General features: G+C 51.6%; 1 protein-coding gene across 2 annotated transcripts in view; it reads right to left on the bottom strand.

Annotated features, from left to right (window-relative positions):
- The window catches only part of MYO15B (myosin XVB), a 79,288-nt gene that overhangs the window by 15,187 nt on the left and 38,848 nt on the right, over nt 1–25,253 (bottom strand). For both annotated transcript variants that reach the window (XM_076072431.1, XM_076072432.1), the window contains 19 exons: nt 23,040–23,128; nt 21,636–21,726; nt 19,739–19,855; nt 18,830–18,888; nt 17,290–17,406; nt 16,310–16,450; nt 15,872–15,962; nt 14,136–14,810; nt 13,221–13,407; nt 12,347–12,644; nt 10,979–11,015; nt 8,503–8,622; nt 7,804–7,940; nt 6,716–6,775; nt 5,964–6,039; nt 5,074–5,189; nt 4,051–4,169; nt 3,337–3,478; nt 2,712–2,826 (listed from right to left, as the gene is read on the bottom strand). In XM_076072431.1, coding sequence (XP_075928546.1) covers nt 2,712–2,826; nt 3,337–3,478; nt 4,051–4,169; nt 5,074–5,189; nt 5,964–6,039; nt 6,716–6,775; nt 7,804–7,940; nt 8,503–8,622; nt 10,979–11,015; nt 12,347–12,644; nt 13,221–13,407; nt 14,136–14,810; nt 15,872–15,962; nt 16,310–16,450; nt 17,290–17,406; nt 18,830–18,888; nt 19,739–19,855; nt 21,636–21,726; nt 23,040–23,128 — 2,787 coding nt within the window. The remainder of the gene's footprint in view (nt 1–2,711; nt 2,827–3,336; nt 3,479–4,050; nt 4,170–5,073; nt 5,190–5,963; nt 6,040–6,715; nt 6,776–7,803; nt 7,941–8,502; nt 8,623–10,978; nt 11,016–12,346; nt 12,645–13,220; nt 13,408–14,135; nt 14,811–15,871; nt 15,963–16,309; nt 16,451–17,289; nt 17,407–18,829; nt 18,889–19,738; nt 19,856–21,635; nt 21,727–23,039; nt 23,129–25,253) is intronic.

Here is a 25,253-nt window from a genome sequence, read left to right on the forward strand (position 1 = left end):
AAACATTTTCCCTCTTTCAAAATGCAAGGGGTATTTTTTTATTTTTATTTTGTACGTAAGTGCGCCGTGGCCTGACCTGGAGAGGAGGATTTTTTTTTTCTCAAATGGAAGAAACTACCAGCACGACAACTGCCGCCTCATTGCCATCTGCGAGGCGGGTAGCAGGAGGCGCAATGAGAAAATCGCAGACGGTGAACACACGTGCGCGTTTGGACAAGTCGCCAAGAGAGAGAGAGTAGGGACTGCAAACTATTCACGATTTATCGATTGTGGAAAAGGAAAAATCGTGATGTCTGTGGTGGCAAAGCAGCGCTGAAGGTTACCACCACAGGCTGTCAACTAATCAACTCCAATGAGCCACACAGCATGGGGAGATCTTTATCCGACACTGGAATGACCAAAGGTTGTGAATTATTATTCCTATTCACTTAATTTGGAGTCGCACACCGCTCTATATTGTGAATACCTATTTTGCCTTCTCAGCCCAGAGATTATTAAAGTCATATTCTTAGGGATTTTCGGTAAAGTCAAATTGCCTACCCACTCACCCGTGACTGCAGGAATATGAATTCCTGCAGTCACGGAAGCTTTAAGTCAAGATTATTAAAGTCGTCGTCGATGCAATGGACGATGGCGAGGCACTGCTATTCTATTCTAGCGCACAATGGCAATGTGGTTCAGGAGCTAAATGCAAATGTCGAGGGTCTGCTGCTGGCCATGACGAGGCGAGACAGAGAAAGAGTTCATAGAGTTTGACTGTCCCCCCTCCATTGAAGGAGTACAAACAACAGTTGGTCTGCTAAATAGTCCATAGTTTAGCTTGCATGGCCACAGTCGCACTTACTGCTGTGGTTTGTCTTAAATTTTACATCTATGTTGACGTTATTGAACTTCTTTCGCAGCGTATGGAGCCAACCTTGCTAATTGGAGATGCGCACATCCTCCTTTATGCTCATCGGACCGTTGACATTCTGACGATGGCGAGGCACTGTTAATCAAATCAGATAAAAGACAATAAAATAATAAAATATATATAAAGCAATAAAAATTCTCACGACGTTTCGACCATAACACAAACGGTCGTCATCAGATGTCGTGAGAATTTTTATTGTTTTATATATATTTTATTATTTTATTGTTTCCCTTCAACGTGAATTTACCAAAAGAGCTAAGAATATGAATTACTGCAGTCACGAAAGCTTTAAATAAAAATTCAGATAAAAGACGTACCCCGGTCACTGAAACATTTCGGCATGTTCTACTGGGCTCGAGTTTTCTCGTCGTAAAAACATTGAAAAAGAAATCGCCGAACAGCTGTGATAATCAATCCGTCGAGACAGTATAATTTGGCTCGGTGACGAGCTATCCAATTGCTTTCCTTTTCAGTGTGGTGCCAATATATATTGAGGTGTCAGTCTCATATCGGGAGGCAGTGCTGTATTGTCGTTGTACGCAATAGCCGCTGGGGTTGACTTTATTTTGCCAGGAGAGAACCTGGTCAAAGAAATAAAGTCGACAATGTTGCCAAAGATAAAAGAGTTCAAAGCGGGAAAACAGAGGAGTCGTTGCAGAAATCGGCGACAACAGGAAATGCCACGGCACTCGAGCACTGCACACGGGAACGGGCGTGCGGCGCACCCCGCCCCAATACCAAACCCACCGACACACTTCGCCTCCCCGTGGACGTCTTCGAAATAGTTGAGGGTTTTCCGGAGCACGCAGCCGTGCCTGGCTCCTGCACGAGCGGGGCCAGCAGTCCCGAGGAACAAAACGGGCGGGCACAGCGATCGCGCGGGCCCAGCCCGGCCGAGCCGAGCGGCCGTTCAGCGCGAGAGGACGTCTCTCTCGCAGCCGTGCAGGCAACAGTTCACCCACCGCCTCCGACTACCCCGCCACCCCAACACCGGCAGCGATTCAATGAATATCCACACGGTCACTGGTCGTCATTTCATTGTTTTGCTCTCCTAATTTCGTCTACTGTTTTTCGTGTCTCGTTTGCGCACTTTTTTTCCCCCCACCCCATTGGATAAAAGTAACGCGACCATGTACCCAGGATGCGGTGGTGCTGCCCTGGCTGCTGAGGCTGTCCCTGGGGATCGTCGTTGGTGTTGGGCCCCGGGCTGAGCTCTCTGCTCTCCCTCTGTGATTCCCTCTAACACCCCCACACTCCCCCCCCACTCCTTACCACCCCCCGCCCCCTTAATCCTAATGGGATTTTGAATTTCGACACAAATGTCCTAAAATGCTGTTGCATTTATGTTTTAAAAAAAAATCAATAGATCAACAAAAAAATGTAATAAAAATGTATTTTGAGTTCAATTACTCAATCCCCTTTTAAAATATCAAAATGCCTCCTGAAGGCAGGAAACCCCCTGCAAGCCACGCCCGCTGTGACCGCAGCTAATTATACCGACGACGTCTCTCCAAGCCTCGCCCGTCCATCACCTCCCGTCCAGCAGCACGCGTCGGAACAGAGGCGAGACCTTTTCCAGCCGACTCTTCTCGTGTCGTCCGTCGAGCCGAGCAATCGAAGCGATAACCGGCAGAGTCATCCGTCACTTAAACAATCGTGTTCCAGCCCAGCTCGAAATTATCTGCCCGATAAATCCACATCGTATCGTACTGATTTCCACAGGGGAAGCATCACAAAGCTATGGGAGCCTGCGGAGGGGGGGGGGGGGAGCGGGGGTGGTGGGGGTGGCAGCACCCACCTTCCTGCATGGGGGCGGCCGCGGTCTGAAGTTTGATGACGTCTCCCTTCCTGAAGCTGAGCATGATTTTCTGGTCGGTGAAGTAGCTCTTCACCGCGATCACGTACGCAGAGTTCTGCACGAGAACAACAACAAGAAACATCTCACTTGGGTGGGGTGGCGGTGGGCGGTCGAAGCCCTAACCCTAACCCATGAGAAGTAAAAGGTGCAGCCCTGCAATGGCTTGCTCACGCCACTGCTGGTGGACGGGCATCCACCACGGGCAGCTCCTGGAGATCCCACACTCGAGAGCATGTTTTTTGTTTTGTTTGCATGTTCACCACAAGTACATGTGGTTAATGCAGACATGATTCCTTGTAAAGGGTTTCTGTTGGTGTTTTAACATCTTACAACAACTGTTTTAGTGCCATAAATGGTAAAAACCTATTATTGTACACATACATCTTCTAATAACCTCCACGATCTCTCACGGAGGCCCTCATCTTCCAATCAGTGGGTTAACAAGGACGCTACAAGTTCAAGTTGTAGCAAACAGCTGCTGCCCGGCCCTGCCCGGCCCTGCCCGGCCTGGCCGGGCGTGAAGCCCGAGGCCTAGCTGTTGGGAGTGGGACGAGGCCTAGCTCACCCTCATGAGCTCGGAGCAGTAGAAGTCCACGAGCTCCTTGATCTGGCTGGCTTTGGGCGAGTAGATGGTGATCTGCTCGTTGCGCATCGCGAACTCCAAGGTGACCTTGTTGGCGATGGTCACATAGAGGATGTCGGCATAGCTGTGCGAGAGGTCAAAGAGCACCACGGCGGCTTGGGATGAGGAAACGATTTGGAAAACTGCCACAACTTATTATTATTATAATTTTATATCAGCGTTGGAAGCCTGCAGTCATTCTCAGCTGATGCAGCGATGTGGTGATTGTAGAGACGTGAAAGAAAACGACAAGATTTGTTGCTTGGCTTCTGCAGCGGGAAAAACAACACAGAAGCCTTCTGAGCCACGCCGGGGATGGCTCGGCACGGCCCCGGCATGGTTCAGCTGTGCAGTGGAAAAAAAGTTGCTCATCTACACCATGGTGATTCGGCCTGTCCGAGCAGTGTTGCAGCTTGTGCTGGACCAGGGCTCGGCAGCCTGCGGCTCCGGCGCTGCTTACGGCTCACTAAGGGACTGCCTCGTGACGTCATTTATTCAAGGACCGCCATCTCGCATTCATCACACGGTGCATTGGGCCTCTTGAAATATTGAGTTGTTTTTTTTTACTACTACGACCGAAATCGAAAACAACAAATGTGGTTCTTCTCGTCGTTGTGTTTGGCGACCCCCTGGTCTAGACCAGCACACCCCGCTCACCTGTAAGGGGCTAAGACCTTGATGTACATTGTGTTAGCCCCGGCCAGCTTAACGATCTTCACCAACTTGATCCCCTTGTGGGATACGGCCAGCATCTGGATGTCGATTCCGATCGGGCCCTGCGTGGGGAGAGAAAAAAAAAAGCCCAACTCTTCATTCATTCGTCTTCCTCACTCTGGTACAGCCACACTGGAAGGGGGTGACCGAGATAATGCCGGCGGGGAGGGCAGGGGGGTTGTGGTGGTGGTGGTGGCTATGCATGTGTGATCTGGCACTGTGGAGGCAGCGAGGGTTTGTGGATCACACAAATCCTGTAAAACTCCTCTTCGCGTGGGTGTCGAGGAGGAGCCCGTACACTGGCTTACCTGTTCCATCTGCATGGGATACAGTGTTGCTCCCTCGCTCACGTGGGTTTTCTTTGGGCGCTCCGGTTGCCACCCACACGAAAAAACCCTCATTAATTGGCCGGTTACACCTTAATATAGGGTGCTTCAAAAAGATGTTAACACTTACATGGGACTATCGTTTTTAATGGAAAAGGAACGGATAACACACTGTAACATGATACCAAAGGTATGTTGATAGCTTCAACAAGTCAAAGTCTCCAGTTGTTCGCCATCATTGTCAACACGTGCCTAGAACCTTCTCTAAGGTGGTCTCCAGAGTCTGGAGGCACATTTCTTTTGGCATTGTTGCAAATTCTCAGAAGTGTTAAAAAAATTGTTGTAGCACCCTGTATATAGAGGACCGCAGAGCTTGACGGGGGGGAATTTGGTGCCAGTTCACGGCCTGGGCCACTCGTCTATGGTTCCTCGTCCTCCTCACGCCTCCGAGTCGTCCCCCCCTCTCTCTCTCTCTGCGAGAGCGAGCAAGCGCTGTGCAGTGGCGGCGCAGTGTTACAAATGAGTTGAAATTATAATAAAAATGCGGATGAGTTTTTCGCCCCCCCCCCCCCCCCAACTTAAATTTTTTCCCTTCTTCTCCCTGCTCCTCCAGGAATGGGGGGGGGGGGGCGCTGCTCACCGCCGCGGGGAAGAGACGGGAGAAGTAGGTATCCCACTGGTCCCGTGCAGCCATCACGATCCTCTTCTTCACCGTGTCGTCCTTGGTGGGCGTGTTGGGCGTCACCTTGCACTCGTCTGAACACAGCGTGACAAAAAGAAAGTCAAATAGCGCCGGCGCCGGCACCAGCACTGGCAGCACCGCCAGCACCGCCAGCGCCAAAACCGCCGTCGTCGGCGGGCACGTGACGACGCGTTGAGCGTAAAAATATTAGCGTGTCGTTAAGCTCGCCACCACCCGACACAGCTAATTAGTAAGGTTTGTCACGTGAACAAAATGCGCCAATGCGTTACTAAATTTTGATTTAAAGCTTTCGTGACTGCAGTAATTCATATTCTTAGTTTTTTCGGTAAAGTCACGTTGAAGAGAAACAACAAAATAACAAAATATATATAAAACAATAAAAAAATTCTCACGACGTTTCGACCATAACTCAAACGGTCATCATCAGGAGTTATGGTCGAAACGTCGTGAGAATTTTTTATTGTTTTATATATATTTTGTTGTTTCTCTTCAACGTGACTTTACCGAAAAAACTAAGAAAAATGCGTTACTAGTTCAGCGCACCGGTGTGTTGAAGATTAAACCCACAACATTTACAAATCAAGTACGATAGTCTTGATGAGGCTGGCCGTTGTAAACAAAACGACTTCTAAAAGGCTCTCCACCTCTCTCATCTGGCTTTTCGAGCGATACCGAACTTTCCGCGGCGCCTTCAGAGTACGCGGTCATTCACGTCCGCGTGAAATATCGCGCGCGTTATAAATTGCATTTGCGTCGTCGTCGTTGTGGTTAAAAAAGAAACCGTGAATAAAATATGGCTCAAATGTAGGGCCCAAACGACCACCGACCCAGCAGGATCCTCATCCTGTGGCACTCCTCCTTGGTGATCCTCATGCAGGAGTTGGAGAAGGTGTCGTGCACGATCTGGGGAAACACACGGATGCGCCATCGGTCTCGACCTCGCGTGCGTCAAGTTCCCTACACTTTAAACACGCGGGTAAAAAAAAGTGGCTTTCCGGCCACGCATGGAACGTCAACCAATAATTAATTAGTCCACCTTTCTGAATAACGGGAGATTAACAGAGCGAGATGGCATCATGGCGAAGAATCGTTGATGCAACCTGCAGGGAAAATGTGCTCTCATAAATCGCCACGCAATCGGACACTGTACAAAGGCAAAATTACTTTTTCATCCATGCTGGGACGGCGACCGTGGCATTCAATGTTTAAAAAAATAGATAAACTATTTTATTTACCAGGTCAAGCCCCCCCCCGCGCTACTAGCTCTTTTTCAGAAGCAACCTGGCCACGTACGATAGCTCAACAAAGTGGCTTATCGTGTGGACATTTTTATACCGGCCAAATAACCTAAAACCCACGCGTTTCCAATTCAGGTTCGTGTGAGCACGTCGAAGAATTGACCCCGTGACCTATTCCCTGAACAAGCCACTCGGTGGCAGCTCAGCGCTCTGACCCCCCGAGCCACCCAGACCACCGCGTTTCACAAACGAGAACCGTGACCCTGATCCGCATCGTCATCATCGCCGTCGTGCGAGCAGTGGGAAGTGGCGGGGGGGGGGGGGGGTGCTCATCACGGTACCTGCTGAACCAGCAGGTTCAGCACGGCTGGGTTGTTGAGGCTGTCCTGGGGGTAGAAGATCTGTGGGGGGGTGGGGGGGGGGGCAAAGTCTCTTGTCAATAAAGAATGTGCGTTGAACTTTTTTCACACCGTACGTAGCCAACCGTGATAATCTGTGTTTCTGTGGGTCTCTGTGTATGTACTGCATGTTGAACTTCTTTTGCACCGTACGTAGCCAACCGTGCTAATCTCTGGGTCTCTGTGGTTCTCTATGGGTGTATCTGGGTCTCTGTATGTATTGTATGTTGAACTTCTTCCGCACAGTACGTAGCCAACCTTGCAAATCAGAGGTGCGAGGGAAGGACAACAAACTAAACACAAAAAGCAGTTCTCAAGAAATGAGTGTTCAATCTATATTATTTAAAAGTGCATATAGCTCCAGTGGCTTCCTAATATCAGAAGGAAGAGCATTCCAGACGGCCGCGGAAGCAGCGCATATCTGAAAGCGCCGCGCGACGATGCGGTGACCGTTTTTTGTTCGATGGCTGAGCCAAAAGCCGCCACCATCGCCGTTGCGAGAAATCTTGGCACGGATCAAAGTTCACGTTTTATTTGTGTAACCATGGGGGAACTCAGGAGCACCAGGGATGCGGCTCCATTTGTCAGAGTGACATGGGTCACCAACATGACAAATCGCAAAAATAAATGAAGAACAGCCGGGAAGGGCGATGGCCATTCTACACAGCACATACAGCACAAGGCCCATTGCCTAAAACATCACCTTTTTAAAATATTGACGAACGTGTTGAGTTTGTTGTCATTGTCAATTGTGCTTGTGCCCCACTGCCAACGCAGCAGCCGCAGCAGCATCACCAAATAATTTATTTCATTTCGTTACGCGTCCGTCCCATGCGTATGTCTCTCATGTCATCACACCTCTATCCTTTGTCCGCTCTCGCCACGTCTCTACTTCACGTCGGTATCTCCTCTGTCACGTTATTGGGAGTTCATGAATTGAAAGGTGGGGGGGGGGGCATCATTGGACCAGCGGTTCCACTGGAAGCAAGCGAGGATGGAGCTAGCCGGCGTGGGAACGGAGCGAGCCATGCCTCTTTGCGCAGGAAGAGCTTCCAGCGCACGTCCGTGTAGCTGTAGAAGTCTTCGTTGTACCATGGATGCAGCTCCGTGTGGATTCGCTCGTCTTCAGCCAGACTCGGGCCACCCCCGCGCGGCTCCACCGGCCTCACTGGGCGGGACAGCGACGATGGTGGGGAATGACGAGAGAGGGCGACGCGGTGAGAGAGAGACACGTTGAGAGGGACGCGGTGAGAGGGACATGACTAGAGACACTGAGAGGGACAAAATGAGCGTGGGACACAAAGACATGGTGAGAGGGTGGGACACGACTAGAGAGAGACACGGTGGGAGGGACACGACGAGAGAGAGACACGGTGAGAGGGAAATGGTGAGAGAGACACGACTAGAGAGAGACACGACGAGAGAGAGACACGGTGAGAGATACACGGTGAGAGAGACACGACTAGAGAGAGACACGGTGAGAGGGAGATGGTGAAAGAGACACGGTGAGAGGGAGATGGTGAGAGAGAGACACGACCAGAGAGAGAGAGACACGGTGAGAGGGAGATGGTGAGAGAGAGACACGACCAGAGAGAGACACGGTGAGAGAGACACGGTGAGAGGGAGATGGTGAAAGAGACACGACGAGAGAGAGAGACACGGTGAGAGGGAGATGGTGAGAGAGAGACACGACCAGAGAGAGACACGGTGAGAGAGACGCGCAAGCTCACCTCCGTCCATGGCGTCGAACCGGGGCTCGGCGGGTGGCTTCGGCGCTTCGGCTCCGGCGGCGCCGGGCGAGGCCGTGGCTCCCAGGGCGGCCGCCACGCGCACCATCGCCTGGGTGAGCGCTGGCGGAGCACGAACACGGAACGCGATGCCCCTCTACGCGCCGCGGTCTCACGACACCCCCCCACCCCACCCCGCCTGTGCCGTGCAGTCTGCCGTAACGGCAAGGCAGAGCGATGTTCCCGCTCAGTGGTGCCCCATCTCGCGTTTTAAGAGCCCCCGAAGCTAGCGGTGCTGTGGTGCGGGCGAGTCTAAACATTTAAATAAACGCGTGTATTTGTTTACCAGCTAGGGCCCCTGCTTAGCCACGTAGCTCTTTTTTCAGAAACTACCTGGCCACAAATGGTAGCTCAGTGAAGTGGCTTATCACGTGGAAATTTAGAGGAGCAAAATACTCGTACGTTGATTCCAAAATGTGGAGGCAAAATCGGAGGACCTGGAGAAAAAGCCACACGACCACCTGGGATCGAACCCACGACCTCCGGTATATCAGGCAAGGTAGTTAACATCAGGGGCGGAGCCAGGATTTCAGGCCGGAGTGACATTCAACAAATGTTAATTTCAAGAATGATTAGAGAGTCAGGCTGTTGAACTAGACGCCATCGGTTGGCGACACGCTCTGACAATGCAGTTGCACGGAGTCCGCCAGACCGAGTGTCGTACACTTATACGCAGAATGTCACACCTGTCACCCCCCCTGGCTCCGCCCCTGGTTAACATCTTGCCAGGTGAATTCCTCGCAGGGCGGCGAGGGGCCGCTCGCTCACTCGCTCGCTCGCTGTACAACCGAGCCACCTGGCCAGTGCTTCAACGTGGCAACCGCAAAGCAGAACGGTGCCATAACACGCAATGGAATTATTCGTGGCAATGATTTTACTGCCCAATGTCAAGCAGCTGCGCCACGGCAAGCACAAAATGCTTTGCCGTGGCCAACTCCATTGCCGATCTCGAGTTTCCACCACAGGTAATGCATCGCCCGCAACGGATTGCTGGTGACAACTGGCTAAAAACTTGATTGAATCCTATCGCGGAAATCAGAAGAGCACCTGCCCGGGGATGTCGCTCAGTGGCCTCGCTATCGAGGAGTGTGCAGGCGGTGCAACGGCAACCGCGGCCCATGGGCTGGAGGGGCACAGGAGCTCTTTGAGCGGGGGGGGGGGGTGGAATTAGACTGGGGGGGGGGGGTTACCACCTCTGAGATTTAAAATGGGAAGAAAACTATCTCACTATGCCATAATATATATAATCATTATTGTGCTCGTTTACCCAGGAAAGTCGAACCGAGTCTCGATTCTCTTGTTGTTTAGAAGGGTCCTAACAAGTTTTTGCAGTCGGGGCACGATGTTGCTGCGACTGTGTGTAACCCCAAGTGAGTGACTTGCAGTGTAATATTTCAACATTGGAATCTTTGGGCAAGTACCAGTTCACAGTGTATGTTTCGTTGCCAATGGAAGGAAACCAGAAACCCATGCAGAACAGGGGGAGAGAACATGCAAACTCCACACAGGAAGGCACTGAACCCAGAAACCTGTTGCTCTGGGGGCACAAGTGTTAGCCTTGGGCCATCACCCTGTCGCCTGAAACTACAAGCAAGTGCACTGTCTCGAGTGAGTGGTGCATCATTGCTCAACTGACAAAACTGGGACTCTTAAAATGTCCCCGGGAAGAAACTCCCAAAATTTCCCCGAGGACGAATCAGCAGCCGCCTCAACGAGGGGGCGACCCTGGGAAAAACCTCAGACCGGTGGCAACCCGAACCTCACGAACTGCTCCAGCCTCGGTTCTCTGCTGTCGCCCCCTCGGTGTGGAACTCTCTAATCCCTTTGCACATCCGCACCACCAAATGCACTCTGACTTTCAAGAAACATCTAAAGTCCATAATGCAGGTTTTTTTTGGGTTAGATCGCGTAAATATATAAATGTTGTGTCGTTAAACCCGCCACCACCCGACACAGCCAATGAGTAAGCTTTGTCACGTAAACAAAACGTGGCCAAATCGTTACTAGTACAGCCCTAACCGGTGTGTTGGAGAGCCAAGCCACAACATTTGCAATCTGAGTATGACATTTCACCAGTAATTACAACCAGCTTCATCAGGCGACAGCCAAATTTGTAGAGAAATCCTCCTGTAAACCAAACATCTGAAGGCCCATCTGTCTGGGTCAGGCTTTCGAGCAGCCTTGAGCTTGGCTCCGCGCCACTTCGTCGGTGACTTGTCGGCAAAATGTGGCACGTTTTAAATTTCATCATCGTCATCATCATCATTATTATTAACCGGTGGAGGTGGGGGGGGGAGGGGGGGAGGGACCCCCATTTCCTTCCTCGCACCAGTGCCCATGACCCGCTCGGCGCGAAGCCGTCGCGCTAACCGTGCAGCTAAACGAATCACCCCGAGGCGCCGCGTGCAAGGGTCCTTACTTGCGCTGACCTTGTGCTTCCTCCCCAAGGTGTTCGCCTGCGGGGGGACGGACAACGCGCGCTCGTTGAGCGTGCGCGGCGGCGACGGCGGCCCCACGGCCGTGAGGCCGCGATGCCACCCACGCACTCGTGCGCCGTGCCGGCATTCGTAGGTGCTGCTCGCGAACTGCACTTGCCCCAACAGTCTGTTAAGACTACGGGGCGAAGGGGGATCTTTTTCGTGGCAGTATGACAGCACGCGGCGGCAACCCAAGCGGGCGCAGTGGGGACCACAGAGACGGCCGAAATGGAGCGAGCATTCATCATGTGGAATTGATAACGTCACGCTCGGGCCATTTGTGCGACGATCGATCAATTAAAAGTGAATTTCTTTAAAGGCGACCTTTCATTAAACCAAGTCCCCTTGTACGTGCATTGTTATCCGCCAAACAACACTTAAATGCCACGCAATTAGAAGAGTAATCAGGTCGACGTGCAACAGGTTAACAACGTTTTTAAGTTCTTTTTGGAAACGGTGGACGGTCAGGCCAGTGCCTTATCAGGCACGGCAGGGAATTCCAATCCACAGGATGGGGAGCCACAGCAGCGATCGTTTTAGCTTGAATTACAGAAACCTGATGGAGATTCTTATTATCGTGAACTGATTTGTTGGAAATTGTCAATGTGAAAAGAGACAAACCGAAACGATAAACTTTAAATCGATACAAACAATCAACGTATCTGAGGGCTCCACACCCGGGCCGTGTTTTTGTCGTCGTAGAACGACTACACTATTTTTCAACTATTAAACTTTTATTTTTTATTTTACCAGGTAAGGCCCACTGAGCCATGTAGCTCTTTTTCCCGAAGCGACCGGGCCACATTTGATAGTTTAACAAAGTGGCTTGTCACGTGGAAATGTAGAGTTGCAGCCAAATGCTCTAAACGCTCGTTGATTCTAAATGTGGCGGGAAAAACGGAGAAAAATCCACACAACCACGGGGAGAAAGACACGCAAACTCCAAATATACAGGCATTAGGGTCGGGATCGAACTCACGACCTCCTGTATACCAGGAGAGGAAGTTAACATCTCACCACCGAGGCGAGATCGTAACAATATGAAGGGAGCCCCACATGGCGTTCTGCCTCGGGACTCCAGGAACCTCTGGCCGGCTTTTATTGAGACCGACAACGGAACGCATGACAGATCATGCCATTCATTATTCATTATGTTTAACATGTGTCAAGCCCGCTTGACATTGATTGGTGTTGCACCGTAGGGTCGCGCACCTGCTACACTCCCGATGGATGGCACACCTAAGCCTGCCGTACGTAACGTGTTTGCCCAAACCCCTCTAATCAAGCTCACGCTGCTGGGCTTGCAGTACCTGAGGCGCCGGAGGCGGTGGAGGAGGAGGTGGCGGAGGATTGGACGGCGCGCTGGCGGTGGTGATGCCAGCAGCAGCCGGTGGCGGCGGAATGGGCGGAGGGGGCGGCACGTTCTCCGGGCCCTTGGCTGCCGTGGTGGTGATGGAAGGCGAGTCATGCCCGGAGGACGTGGCTGGGCTGGTGCTGCCACTGGCGTTGCCCTGCTTTGACAACTGCTTTGTCTTCTCGCTGAGGATCGTGAGGGCCTCCGAGCGTGGGTCCGATCTTTTCACGAACTTGGGTTCGGATCGCACGTTCCTGGAAAGAAACGGAGTGCACGAGCCCACATGAGCGGCTGCTATGGAGTGCAACTAGTGCATTTCACCGTCTCTGAAAGAAAGCATACTGAAATATAGCCGAGGACCAGTGAACTCCAGTATACTGGTCTTGGGCTGGCTCCGGAAAACTCGATATGCACGACGTTTTTTGTTTGTGAAATCAGCCGAAGAGGGATGCCAGCACGTGGAGGGAAACGTCGGGACGTCGCGCCGAGTGGCACAAAGCGGTTACAAACCCCTAAAACGCGTTGCCGTGCAACGAAACCGCGAAAAATCTTATCTTAACGGGATTTATATAGTGCCGTTACCAAGGCGCTTTACAGCGAAATCGCGACGGTACGATGGGTGTGTGAATGCAGTGGTGGCGATGAGGTGAAAAAAATAGATGAGAGGAAGCAGTGGGTGCAAATCTGCGACGCGTGAATCCGGTGAGAGCAAAATCGATGACAGTAAATGATGACGAATGCCCAATGGGTGGTGGACCCGCGGCGGCCAAAACCGGCAAGGTGCCCAGCAGCCCGTGGGGGGTGTTGCTACGAGAGGCACTCTGCCGTACATCTTCGGGATGATCTCCTCCGGCTTGGGAGGCGGCTTCTTGTTGTACATGCTGATGATGTGCTTGATGTTTTTCGTGGGCTCCGGCGCGTTTCTGCTCGATGCCACGACCACTTGGGGCCTCTCGGGGCTGCGGCTTTTATCCCTGCGCCAGGATTTGGAGTCGGGAACGTCTTCCTGCTCGCAGTCTGCACGCGGCACACGCAGGACGTTTGTTCGCTCACCGCACACACGCACGGCCCGTTCGCCGATCCACTGCTGGATGAGGGCCTCTCCACACGGTGGTCAGGCACGAAGCCTAGATGGTGTGAAAGCGTATAAGAACAGTGCAACGATGGAATTTGCCGTGCCCCGCAGTAGCCTACGGCAACCTAATTCAACATGGCGGCTCCCCACCCAAGCATCATCCATGCTCAACTCTGCTTAGAGTCCGAAATCTGATGGCACCGGGGGGCATTCCAGGCGATTTTGTCTGAATAAAAGTGGACGAATTAAAGGTGGCCAAAATCAACTCGCAGTTAGCAACTTTATTTCAACCAGGTTCAGAGACCACGCTCACTGAATGTCTCTTTTGCAACACGCACCACCAGAGTGACCAAGTACTATCAAACGACCCCCATGACGGGCACGGCATTGGGGAGGCATTCATCCAGCAGTGGATTGAGTTAACAGAATTAATTTTTCTCAATCTTGCCTCCTGCACAACGCGCGAGCCGTGTGTAGCACGCCTCTTCGGGAGATCACTCGAGAGTTACTCGGCTGCTATAAATGTCTACGTGATAAGCCACGTCGTTGGGCCTGTCAATTGTCGCCAGGTCGCTCCTGACAAAGAGCTCTGTAGCTCAGTGGGCGTCACCTGCTAAAATAAACGTAGCTTAAACATCGATTTCAGAGCAATCTCCCAAAATGGTGCCACCTGTATCCGTGTTATCCTCTTCTACATCGTCGCTCTCCTCGCTGGAAGTCGATGATCTCTTCCGGTATCGAGCGGGCGACTTGTCAATTGGAGGAGGTGGAGGCTTGGCGGTGGACACTTTGTTGCTCTTGCGTGAAGGAGAGGGTGATCGCTTCCGGTATCGAGCGGGTGACTTGTCGATTGGAGGAGGTGGAGGCTTGGCGGTGGACGCTTTGTTGCTCTTGCGAGAAGGAGAGGGTGATCGCTTCCGGTATTGAGTGGGCGACTTGTCTAGTGGAGGAGGTGGAGGCTTGGCGGTGGACCCCTTTTTGCTCTTGCGAGAAGGAGAGGGTGATCGCTTCCGGTATTGAGTGGGCGACTTGTCTAGTGGAGGAGGTGGAGGCTTGGCGGTGGACACTTTGTTGCTCTTGCGGGAAGGAGAGGGTGATCGCTTCCGGTATTGAGTGGGTGACTTGTCGAGTGGAGGAGGTGGAGGTTTGGCGGTGGACACTTTTTTGCTCTTGCGGGAAGGAGAGGGTGATCGCTTCCGGTATTGAACGGGTGACTTGTCGAGTGGAGGAGGTGGAGGCTTGGTGGTGGACCCCTTTTTGCTCTTGCGGGAAGGTGAGGGTGATTTTTTCTGTGATTGCACGGGCGACTTGTTGAATGGAGGTGCTGGAGCCTTGGCGGTGGAAGCTGCAGACAAAGACACACGCCGTCACGCGTTATCCAACTCGAATAGAACTAGATGGCCTGTAGCCGCATCTACTGCACTAAAAGTACGCTGCCCACTGCACATCTTTGATTATATGCTTTTACCTTAAATCAACAGGGAAGTTCAATCTATCTAGCGACCCCACTCCTCCATTTAGGACCCAACCTCTTTTTACTTTAAACTCCTGCTTGAGCCTATTTTGGCTCCGCCCCTTTAGGCTCCACCCCTTCCTGTTTAGGCCCCACCCCTTCCCCCCGGACACAGGGGCTGGGTCGATTTGGGTAGCGTTGGGGGTTTGTAAAAGGGGGTGGAGGGGAGGAGGTAGTGGTGGGCGGCGACAGTAGCGGTAGGGCTGCGGGCAGCTTCACGACGGCCAGAATCCCTCTGAGAGCATTATAATACAGCAAGCGGGGTTCTTCACGTGCAACAAGGCTAACGTATGCCGGCAGGCCACGCGACGTCACATGTCACGTGGTGTCTTGACGTCACTGCGTCTCACGTAACTAATTGGCTATGATCCAGCCACGGCTTGGTGAAGGCCTCGGCGAGCTGTAGCTGTGTCTCACAATCTTTCTGTGCGGCAACCCATCTAACTCCTGATCTCATCGCTCAGCTCGGTAAATGTTTCCACACGCCTGTACAGCCAATTACCATTTTTGGTCTTGCTCAGCTCACTGCAGTTTATAATCAAGTTACCAGATGATCTCTGTCTGCGCGTTCATTCCGACCGGTTGACATTTTCATCTCGTCATAGTCACGCCGAGGCCTTCGGTGGTGGTGGAGAAGCCATCGCCGTCGTCATATGCTCGACGAAATGTGCTCGCTCATAGTCTTTTTTTTAACGCCACTTCGCTGACAAGAAACATTGCCGTCGCCAACTACGCTCACAGGAATAACGCTGCCTAGCAGGTGCCGTGATGTTGCCGCGACGCGTGTTCCAGGGGCGGAGGGATGGCAGTTGGGCGGGAGAGAAATGGATCCCGTCAGATTGTAACGGAGGTCGATACGTGTCCCAAGCCAGCGGCAGCAACAGCGGACTTACCACCCCTGGAGAAGCGGTTGATTTTACTGGCGATGGCCATGGATCCACTCTGCGACTCGTCGGGCACGCGGCGTCTGGGCGATGGTGGGGACTGCACGGGACACACACACAGCCGAGATGCTGCTGTTATGCGACAACAACTATTTACTTTGTTTATTTTACCAGGTAAGGCCCCCGAGAGCTATGTAGCTCATTTTCAGAAGCGACCTGGCCACATATGAGAGCTCAACGAAGTGACCTTATCAGGAGGCAGGAGTACCTACACTTTACCCCACCACAAGAGACAAGCCAAGTGATTCATGGTGCTACACCCATTAATATTGCTGCGTGAACGGAGACTGTGGGAATTCAAGAAACTCGGCCCGTTACTTCTAATGCGCTTAACAATGCAGTAGTAAGCCATGTCCCGTGCGTGCATGGGTGGGTGGTGCGTCCAACCTCATCCGAATCGGAAGAAGCAGCGGGAGGAGCAGGAGGAGGAGCAGGTGCAGGAGCAGGTGCAGGAGCAGGTGCAGGAGCAGGAGGAGGAGCTGTGTAGAGCGGCACTTGCTGCTGACGTAGGCCCGTGCTCCTCAGAGGCTACGAGGGGCAGCACACGGCGGAGAGAGCGTAGCCCCGTTACGCACAGACTCTCGACGCTACCAGTTGTGGTTTGAGTGTTGAGTTTATTTTATTTGTTACGCGGGTGTTTACGTTTAGCCAGTTACCCGGCGGAGTTACAAGGCAGATCCGTGGTGCGCGAGTACAGCAGCCAGGCTCCGCGATTCCAGAATTCCCTTCCGCGGTCCATTGGGGAATCTGAGTCTGTTACACTTTTTAAATTGCATCTTAAAACTCACCTGTGTTTACAACAGGCTTTCTCTGTAACAGAGGCTTCATGCAAAGCGCTTTGAGGCCTTATGCAAATTGTGGTATTATAGAAAAGCGAGTTTACTATTATTTCTATTATTTTTGGGTAAGTCATCTTATAAGTCATAATAACAAAGAACTGAATTCAGTTCCTTCAAGAAGGCACTCTGCCCACAGAGTGAAACGTCGGCTGCCGTACCGAACAACATGCGGGCGCAACCTAAAATCGCCGCGGTGGTTAAATGTTCACTACCTCGCCTGGTTTACAGGAAGTCGTGAGTTCAATCCCGACCCTGACGCCTGCTGTATATTTGGAGTTTGCATGTTCTCCCAGTGGTCGTGTGGATTTTTCTCCGGGTCCTCCGGTTTTTCCTTCCACATTTAGACTCAACGTGCATTTGCAGTATTTGGCTTCTGCTATGCATTTCCACGTGATAAGCCACTTCTCGTTGAGCTACCGTTTGTGGCCAGGACGCGTTCAATGGGCCTTACACCTGATAAAGTTTCAAGTCGCGTCGGAGAGCCGTGCAGCACGGCGGCAAACACAACACCCGAGTTGCACTCCGCACCCTGTTGAAGCTGTGAGAAGATGAAGCTTGGGCTGCCCTCATTGCCGCCTGCTGCTGCTGCTGTTGCTGCTGCTGTTGCTGCTGCTGTTGCAGGGCCGCCGCAGTCATCTGCTGGGCCTGGCACGGGGAACAAACGTGGCCGGAAACGCTGTTTATAACTTCGGTGTCCAAATGATGGCGGAGCTGTTTGAACGCGACCGTGTCTGGGTGTGGGCGGTGTTGTGCAGTTCAGAGAGAGCTTGCAGATGAGGAAAATCCATTTCGTACGGTCGCATCGGGTGACCCCCTGCAGGTAATCCTTAGATGAGTAAGTCAGTACATCTGGTACCCGTGCCACTATTGTAGCGTAAAGGCTATCACGAAGGAGCTATGTTAATGCCTTGCATTGCAGAACATTCATGACTTGGGTCTTCGGGTCAATTGACCAACGGTGACAAAGGGGCCGCCCATAAATGACGTCACGCGATTTTTTACGATTTTTGACCCCCCCGTGTAGTGCGTATTTAATGTGACGATGCACTCTGATGTTGTAGGAGAAAACATTTATTTAAAAAGTCTATTTAATTAAGTAGAATGTGTTGCCTATATTTATTCAAAGTTTCGCATTTTGATGTGACGTCACATTTCTCAACCCCCCTCGTCACACATCGTCACAAATGTCTGACCCCCCCCCCCATGTGTGTGACGTCATTTATGGACGGCCCCAAATCCGCGTTAATTGCTTTGGCTGCACTGCGATGATGGGCGACCCGATTCAACGATTACAATTCACCGGATTAAAGCCGCACCATGGGAGGCTCAACCAGGACCATATGGAGAGCTGGCAAACCCCTCCTCTCCTTCAGCCCCTCCCCCACCTTTACATAACCACAAAGACAAAGAGCCCCCTATAGCCTTAACAAACTGGTGGGGCAAGTGCTGTGAGTGAGCACCTGTGAAGGCCAGCACAGCACACGAGGGGGTGGGTGGCCAGCAACACGCCCAGCCCCCTTTATCTTCCTAGTGGCGATGTTTATGCACCGCACCAGGTACTCATTTGAGGCTGAGTCGACCCAGGACCGGTTCAGATAAACGTCACTTGTGTTGGCCGTGAGCGGGATTCGAACCCGAGGTCACCAGGTTAGTAGCGCAGCGCGCTAACCGTTACACCACCGCTCCCCACACCCCCACTCAGTCACTCCCCTCCTCCTGACCTTGGCCCCGCCTACTGCTAATAGGCTCCACCCACCCCTCTCTCAGCCCCGCCCACTACTCGAGTAGCCCCGCCTTTTGCCGGGTTGTCAGTTGAGCACGAGGTCAGAAAAATGTTAAACCTGAGAGAAAAATCCCAAATTCAAAGCACCGGGGACAGCCTTTTTGGTACCGGGGGACTCTCCCGGCTGAGCCAGGATGTTTGGCAGCTAGATACCCGCTGCTTCTGGAGAGTATGCGTGGTACGCTGCGAACTTCTTTCACAGCGTACGTAGCCAACCGTGCTAATCGAAGGCGCGGGAAGGGCGAGAGCCGAGTCGGGGAGTGTGCCGAGTGACGCCGAGCTCACCAGCATCATGGCTTGCTGGTTGATGAGGGCCTGTTGTGCCATCATGGGATCCATCACACCTGGCGACGAGAGCAAAACATCGGCGTGGCCCTCACGGAGCGTTATAGGTCGTGGTGTCGAAGGGCAGTGAGACGTGTGGACTGTGAGCGCAGTGATAGTGCCCGAATTGGTGTGTTCTCCCGCGCTTAATTTTAAAATCGCAGTGTATTTTTTTTGGTTTGCCGTTGTTGTCGTTCAAATAATTTGCATCGATTTACGGGCGCATGTTACCCGCTCTGACGTGGGGATCGCAAATCGTGGACGTTGAGCAAAGAAAATGGAACGGAAAAGACGCGGAAAGTGCGCAAAGAAGCGGGGATAGATGCGGTCCTTGGATGACACTAACTGACAGGGAGAGGGACACAGAGGCTAGAGAAAACATCCAGATTAGAGACATCACATTGACTGTATTTTTGGTTCTTTCGGTAAAGTCACGTAGAAGGGAAACAATAAAATAATAAAAAAATAAAACTATTAATTTCTCACGACGTTTCGACTGCAACACAAGCAATCATGATTAGGTATGAAAACCGCCACTTTTTTCAAATTTTCTTGCTGTGGTTTTCACACCTGATGATGACTGCTTGTGTTGCAGTCGAAACGTCGTGATAATTTTATTGTTTTATATTTTTACTATTTTGTTTCCCTTCTAAGCGGTGACTTTACCGAAAAAACCAAGAATATAAATCGCTGCAGTCACGAAAGCTTTAAATCAAAATCACATTGACTGTTAGGGTAAGTAAGTGTTGCTGGGGCGGGGCACGTCATGGCCAGCAGGGACGGTGGTTGAGAGCCGAGATTAACAACAGGGTGGCATCCGAAGGAGAAGGAGCGACGAAAATCGTCTCTTGTGCAGGAGCCAGAACGCACCTGGCATTGCGTTGACTTGCATGCCCATGGGTGCCATGCCACCCATGCCACCCATGCCACCCATGGGTTGCATGCCTTGAACCATGTTGGGCATCATTGGCATCATGGGCATCCCCACTGTTCAGAGACAACAGGCATCATCAGCACAAGCATCGACACGCACACACATGCGTCTGAACCTAATGTCATTCCTTCCTCTTGAAGCGTTAACTCCGTCAGCACCTTCATCACAACGGGTCGAACCATCCACCCCACGATTCGATGAATTGTCGCAATTCAGGGTCTAAAGATAAAAATTCAAAAATGTAGTTTTTTGTTGTTGTTTCACGTTGTGATGAATGGTTGTCCTTCCCCCGCACCTCCGATTCGCACGGCTGGCTATGTACGTTGCGAAAGAAGTTCAACGTACACACGTACGTGATATTGCCTCGAGTGGCTACAGGGATGTCATGAAGTAAACAAACATTCCTGCGGAGGGCGCTGGTAGGAACGTTGGATTGCTTGGTCAATGGCCAGGGTCAACAGCGGCACCACGTGGTGTATTCCGCAAATATGCCCGACTGAGGGCGGGCACAAGCCGGCGTGAGTAGGTTAAACGTTGAGTTTTATAAGGGCACCACGGGGTGACCAGCCCCTCCCCACCCAGCCCCACCCCTCCCACCCCCCACCCTCCCCACTCAGCTCCTCCCCACCAAGCCCCTCCCCACCCTCCCCACCCAGCCCCTCCCCACCCTCCCCTCTCCACCCAGCCCCACCCCTCCCATTTTTGGATGCACAACGGACGGACGGACACAATAATCCCCTGTGGGCCGGTGGTGTAACCAGGAGGTTCCTACCAGTAAAATAAATGCAGCATACTGTAAATGATAAATAATAACAATAATATACAGCCCTTGGTCAGGACACCACTGCTAGATGAAGGCCTTCTCATGCTCCATCAGTCACGTGGGGTCCAGTTGACCATATCTCACCACGCTGGTCAATATGGGTTGGTAAAGAGGCACAGGGCTGGACTCCAGAAACGGTTCTGATATTCGTCGCCACTTATTCCAGCCGTGGCTGGGAATCGAACTCAGGTCGGTGGGCTTATTTTGGCACGATGCACTTGTAAAGCTAACATTTGGATCGGCACGTACGTGGTAAAAACTGGATTAAATTTGTGCACATTTACCCGATTTGTCACGCCTGTTATTACGAAGACTGTCGTGTTACTCCCGCTGCTTTAAATGTACTCTTTCACCCATCCGTCATCACATCTCTGACTGTAACATTCATCACCGGTGACATTCTCATAACGGTCCCCATCGTCACCAGCTACCGACACTTCGGTGGTGATGGGGGGGGGGGTCACTCACTCACTCACTCACCAACTCACTCAAGTGAATCCACACACACAGTGGGCGTGACGGAGACATCGCTCACTCAGTCACTCACGTGATCCCGAACGCACAGTGCCATGTGATGGGGGTGCAACTCACTCACGGACTTGGTCCAACAACACACTCTTGGTGTGTGGGAAATGTCACTCACTCACTTACTCACGTGATTCCAAACACACCGTGTGTGTTCTATGGGAAGTGTCACTCACTCACTCACTCACGTGACCCCACACACACAGTGGGTGTGACGGACATGTCACCCACTCACGTGACGGTGTGACGGACATGTCACTCACTCACCCACTCACGTGACGCCACACATGCAATGGGTGTGATGGGAAGTGTCACTCACCCACTCACGTGACGCCACACACAGTGAGTGTGACGGACATGTCACTCACTCACTTAGTCACTCAATCAACGCGACCATCCACACACGGCGAGTACGACAGGGCAGGCGGTGTCAGTTACCCACTGCCGTGACCCCACAGGGATGCGTGCGATGGGGCTTCACTCACTGGCGTTGGGCATCTGGTTTTGGTTGACCGGGGTGCCGTTCCACATGCCGCCACCTCCCTTGAGCCGGTTGGACAGGTGGCCCGGGGTCTCCTGCGAGTAACCGCGTGAGCTTCAGTACGGCTCTCCCCCAGCAGGAAAAAGACTTCGATCGATCGATGAGTCGGTAAAGCCATCGTGTAAAGTGACCATCGGTCAATCAGGCAAAGCTCAAAGCACGCAAAGATCAGTGTTCTCCAATGGAACAAGGTTTGATCAGTTATTGGCTAGCAACGATGTTTGTTCCATATCACTCAAAATGAAGTGTTTTTAAATCCAAGTCAAGCGCAATAGTAAACATAATGAGATATTTGCGCAGCTATTTGTCACCATGGCCGAGGCTATCATCTCACTATATGATAGGATCCAGTTTGATCACCAGTGGCTGAAACCAGGATTCGAACCCAGTGTCTCTGCGATACTTTAGCACTTTGACGTTCGAGGCACCCGGCCGCCCCACCACCTCCGTATGTTCACGTCGCATCATTAATCGTCTGAAAGAATAGCATTTCTGAAGGCCACTTCAAGTGTAATAAACCGTTGTATAAACGTTTGTACAGCAGTCTAAATCTACCAGCATCCGTCGATCCCTTATCAAGCAAGCTCTGCGCCATTGAAAGCCGCGGCAAAGCTTTCAATGGGTGTGCACAAAAAACTACGTTCCAGGCAAGAGGTCTCTCTCCTGCCTTTGTCACAACTTCGTTAGCATTGCGAGCTCTGTTTGACGAATGTCGCTGGGGTACTCGGAGTGCGCTGAGCAAACACATCCATTGCGCCACATCCACCGTGATGGTTGCGTGGGGCCCATCGGCACGTGACCTGACGCTGATAAGGGCCGCCCCCACGTGTGTGCTCGTTCGTTGAGTTTTTATTCTCCCCCCGAACCCGGAAAGCCGCGCTTGGATTGCACGGCGACCGCGGAAACGGGAGCGCGTTCCTCACCATCGAGCGCCCGTCGTGCCAGCTAGAGTCAGATCAACGGCGACCATTTGTGGGAGCCTCGGCGCCAATACAGCATTGGTGCTTGAATCGTCAGCTGTGCACGCGTGTTGGCCCCTTCCCCATTCCGATTCTGCTTCTCGATGACGTACGTATAGGTCATCGGAACGGAAAACGGACGAAAAACTTAAGCAAAGTAACTCAATCGGTAGCGAGGTTTCCGCGAGGCCACGCGGGAGGGCGCGTGGCACAATTTGGCACGCCAGCTATCGCAGCGCCCGTGCGGCTACTGTTCTCTGCGGTGAGTAACAGTGTCTTTAAAAACAGCGGCGCTGCGCTTCCCTAAATAAAATGAACGCTGAACCGCTTGCGCCACCCTGCAACCTGCAGACGTCTCGGAACGGGGAAAGGGTCACATTTGGCCTTACCCCGTGGCTCATGAGCGGATCGAAGAGCGTGTCCACATAATGGTTGATTTCGTGCTCGGAAAACCCCTCGCCCCGACCGTTGAACGGTGCTGCGATGGTGACAACAACAAAAACGACACGGGGAGGAGACGTCTTGGTGAAGCCTCCATTGACGCGAGGCGCGGCAGAGACACGTGTCTGCAATTTAGTTTGCCACGTTAAGCCGGTCAGAATCAAGCAAACAAATCGAGAAGCGACACGGACGAGACGAAGCAAACTAAGCCACTCTTGAATCACAGCCCTGAATCGCGATACATTTGTTGAATCGGCATGGAGATTATTCGTGACACCCACCCATGGCGACGGCCACCGATAGAGGCGAATGCATGGATTGTGGGTAAGGTTTTCACAGTGTGATCTTTCACGATATCAAATTTCACGACGTGACGATTATCGGGACATCAGCTTCCCATAATTTGTCATTGTATTTTGAAATTAAATGGAATGATATATTTTTGCTTTGATCGAGTCATTCAACTGCAGCTTCCTCAACATTTGCTTGCTGTAGATATTTTAAATGGTTACAATGTTACAACCGAAAATGCTTACTATGCCACACACTGCGAGTAATGACTAGAAATAATTACGTAATTAAATGAACGAGGAAAATTACGAGGTCGTATAAGGGGCCGCCCATAAATGACGTCACGCGATTTTGGACGATTTTTGAACCCCCCCCCCCCATCGTCACACGGCGTCACAAAAAGTCAGACCCCCCCCTCAAATATGACGTCACAAAGCTCTTACCCCCCCCCCCCAAAAAAATGCTTTAAATCGCTTTAAACTATTGTCATTGTAGTGCGTATTTAATGTGGCGCTGCACTCTGATGTTGTAGGAGAAAACATTTATTAAAAAGTCTATTTAATTAAGTAGAACGTGTTGTCAATATTTATTCAAAGTTTCGCATTTTGATGTGACGTCACATTTCTCAAACTCCCTCCCCCCCCTCGTCACACATCGTCACAAATGTCTGACCCCCCCCCCCTAGGTGCATGACGTCATTTATGGACGGCCCCTAAGTAATCACGATGCCATCAGAAACAGTTTACAAAGCCCTAATTTACTTTGAACTTCAGTTCTTAGGTTATTTCTTAAATGTTGTCAGCAGATCAACGTTGTTTTTTTACCAATAAAATGAGCAGAATAAGAATCTTTACTTATACTGGAGGAATCCGATGAGCTATACAGCTCTTTTTAACAGATGTCCAGCAACTACCGTCACCATGCAACGGACGATGCGATTGTTATAAGAATAAGTTTTACCCATATTCCTGGTTCTTTCGGTAAAGTCACGTAGAAGGGAAACAATAAAATAATAAAAAATATAAAACACTACCCAGTTTCAAAGACAATGCTTATATTACCAGAGCATGTTTTTGTATGCATGTTCACCACAAGTCCTGCGTATGGTTAATGCAGATGTAGTGACATCACAGTAACATCGCGGATGTCACTGTGTAATGTCGGCTCTGGAGAGGCAAGGCGGGCAGTGCATTGACATCACAGGCACCACGTGTATATGGGGGTGCAGTAGCGGCCCTAGAGAGGCTCGGGGAGCACTGACTGACAGTGCTGGATGGCACCACGCTTTGTGTGCAGTGCCGACCCCTATAGGATAGGGTGTGAGAGTGCCGGCCACGGGAATGGGGTTACTATAGGCTGTGGTACTCTGGTTGATCCCAGAGGACACGTGACCGGTTGAGTCTACACAGGGCCCCCAAGTGGGGGCTAGGGATGGTCACGTGTCAGGGTCGAGATCCTGCTCGAGGGTTCTGGAAGGTGGGCGTGGCTAAGGGCGGAGCCAGCCACGCCATAGAGGATATAAGCCGGGTGCCCCAGAGGGACCAGCTGCTGTTGTCATCCTGAAGAATCTACGTTCTACGTCCTACAGAGTCTCCAATACGTGGACCCGGACACAAGCTGTGGTCCGGTCCGTTGTAGCAGTTACGTTGTAATTAGCGTAGTAACTAGTGTAGTAACTAGTGTAGTTAGCCTGGTGGTCACCACCTGGCTAACTACAACAGTTACGGTGTAATTAGCATAGTTAGCCTGGTGGTCACCACCATAGGTTCTTATTCTGTGTTGGTGTTAATAAATGTGTTGCCTCCAAAGAGTATGTCTGCAACTCAGTTGAACTCACTACACAGACATGATTTCTGTTTAGCATTTGAACA

The sequence above is a fragment of the Petromyzon marinus genome, chromosome 37, assembly GCF_048934315.1.
Source record: "Petromyzon marinus isolate PM22_M1 ecotype Great Lakes invasive population chromosome 37, UKy_Petmar_22M1.pri1.0, whole genome shotgun sequence".
Taxonomy (NCBI): domain Eukaryota; kingdom Metazoa; phylum Chordata; class Hyperoartia; order Petromyzontiformes; family Petromyzontidae; genus Petromyzon; species Petromyzon marinus.